Source organism: Aegilops tauschii, chromosome 6 (assembly GCF_002575655.3).
Source record: "Aegilops tauschii subsp. strangulata cultivar AL8/78 chromosome 6, Aet v6.0, whole genome shotgun sequence".
NCBI classification, from domain to species: Eukaryota; Viridiplantae; Streptophyta; class Magnoliopsida; order Poales; family Poaceae; genus Aegilops; species Aegilops tauschii.
The window spans coordinates 169,192,875-169,194,508 of NC_053040.3; the positions used below are offsets into that span (position 1 = coordinate 169,192,875).

At 56.2% G+C, this 1,634-nt stretch overlaps 1 protein-coding gene across 1 annotated transcript; it reads right to left on the minus strand.

Annotated features, from left to right (window-relative positions):
* Positions 1-882, minus strand: LOC109782631 (uncharacterized). The gene has a single exon (XM_020341255.1). It carries the CDS (start codon positions 880-882, stop codon positions 1-3), a length of 882 nt encoding a protein of 293 aa, XP_020196844.1.
* Positions 883-1,634: the final 752 nt, after the last annotated feature.

Below are 1,634 nucleotides of genomic sequence, written 5' to 3' on the forward strand. Positions count from 1 at the left end.
TCATTCATTCGACCACTGCTCGGACAATGCGAGCAGCTCTTCCAAGTAGTCTGCTCCCAGGTCCTCCAGCTCCAGCACGCTCGACGCAGCAGCAGCACCACCAGGTTGCTTCTTCATGTCACCCTCCTGGCCCTTGCCCTTGGGAGTGCGCTTCCGCATGCAGTGGCGCCTCTTGAGCGCCAGCACGGGCGAGTCGTCCTCCCCCGCGGCCGCGGCTTTGCCGAGCTTCAGCACGCGCAGCGACTCCCGGACTCGCTCCACCGGGAAATTGAGCACGGCCGCGGGTCCGCGGGACGTGTAGGCCGCCTGGTCGTAGGTCAGCGCGGCGGCCTCAGGGGTGTCGAAGGTGCCCAGCCACACGCGCTCGCCGCCGCGCGTGGAGTCCCGGATCTCCGCCGCGTACTTGCCCCACGGCCGCCTCCGCACGCCGATCAGCTGCGGAGTCTCTGCCTTGGCCTTCTTTGCCTCCTGCTGCTCCGCCCAGGATGGTGCAGCAGGTGAGATAGACGTGGCCTCCATGAGCGCGCTGAACTGGTCCATGCCCATGCCCATGCCCATGCCCATAGCACTCGCGGCGCCATCGTACTGATAGCTGCTGCCGCCGAAATTGAGGTACTGTGGGTGCTGCTCCTGCGCGTAAGGGGCAATGTCGTCGGCGGCGGCGTAGGACGGAGCCGCAGAGGAGGAAGAGTTGGTGATGTCGTACTGGTAGTAGTGGTTGTCGTAGGAGGACTGGGGCTGGGTAGAAGCAGACTGCTGGTATTGGTAGCCATAGGAGGGCTCGGAAGTGGCATAGCTCATGCCGTAGTAGCATGGGTTGCCATCATTTGTATAGGACCCATTGTTGTCGTAGTAGCCGTACCCGTTGTGGTTAAGTTCCATCACTTGATACTCCTGGCCAGGCTAATCTCTCCTGCTTAATTAGACAATTAAGCACTTCAGGTAGTACGGTACTAGCTAGAAAGCAACTAACGTAACGAAGCCCTTATATAGAGCGATCGACTTGCCGCGAATAAGAAATATATTTTGAGTTTGACTTAACATAAGATAAAGTGGTCAAATTAAGTAGGGGAGGGGTGCTCACCTCCACCATCTACAGGATTAACTCTAGATCTCAGAGACAGATTATCATAATCTACTATCTTACTCTTCTTTTGCATCCCACTCAAAAAAGGAGGGCGCCCGGAGGCAGAAATAAAACTCGCCAACAGAGCTCTCAAAATTGGGTATTAACTGAGACAAACAACGGATAAACTGTTTTTAAAGAGAAGGGATAGGTAGACTGTCCTTTCATTTTATCTTTATTTTCTACAGGGTAGGGAGAAGCCTTGCGCCTTTGTTTTGTGAAGGCAAGTGACTTCGCAAACGGAGCTCCCAAAGTCGGAGCTACTGAGGTGGGGCCCTTGCGGTGATGATGACACGAGACGGGTGGTTGGCGCTGGCGCTGGCTTGGTGCAAGCCCAACACTTTTCTCATGCAATGCTCGTCGACAGAGTCGGAGCTGCCTGGTCGCCGGTGCGTGTGGCTAACTATTTGGCATTGGCTGGCGCAAGGCTCGACATTTGTTTGCGATGAGGGCTTCTTCGGTGGTCGTTGATGGTGAAGTCGGAGTCGCCCTCGCGGAGGCGTGATGA

Coding starts and splice junctions, on each gene's coding strand:
- LOC109782631 (XM_020341255.1), bottom strand. CDS start 882: ATGGAACTTAACCACAACGGGTACGGCTACTACGACAACAATGGGTCC.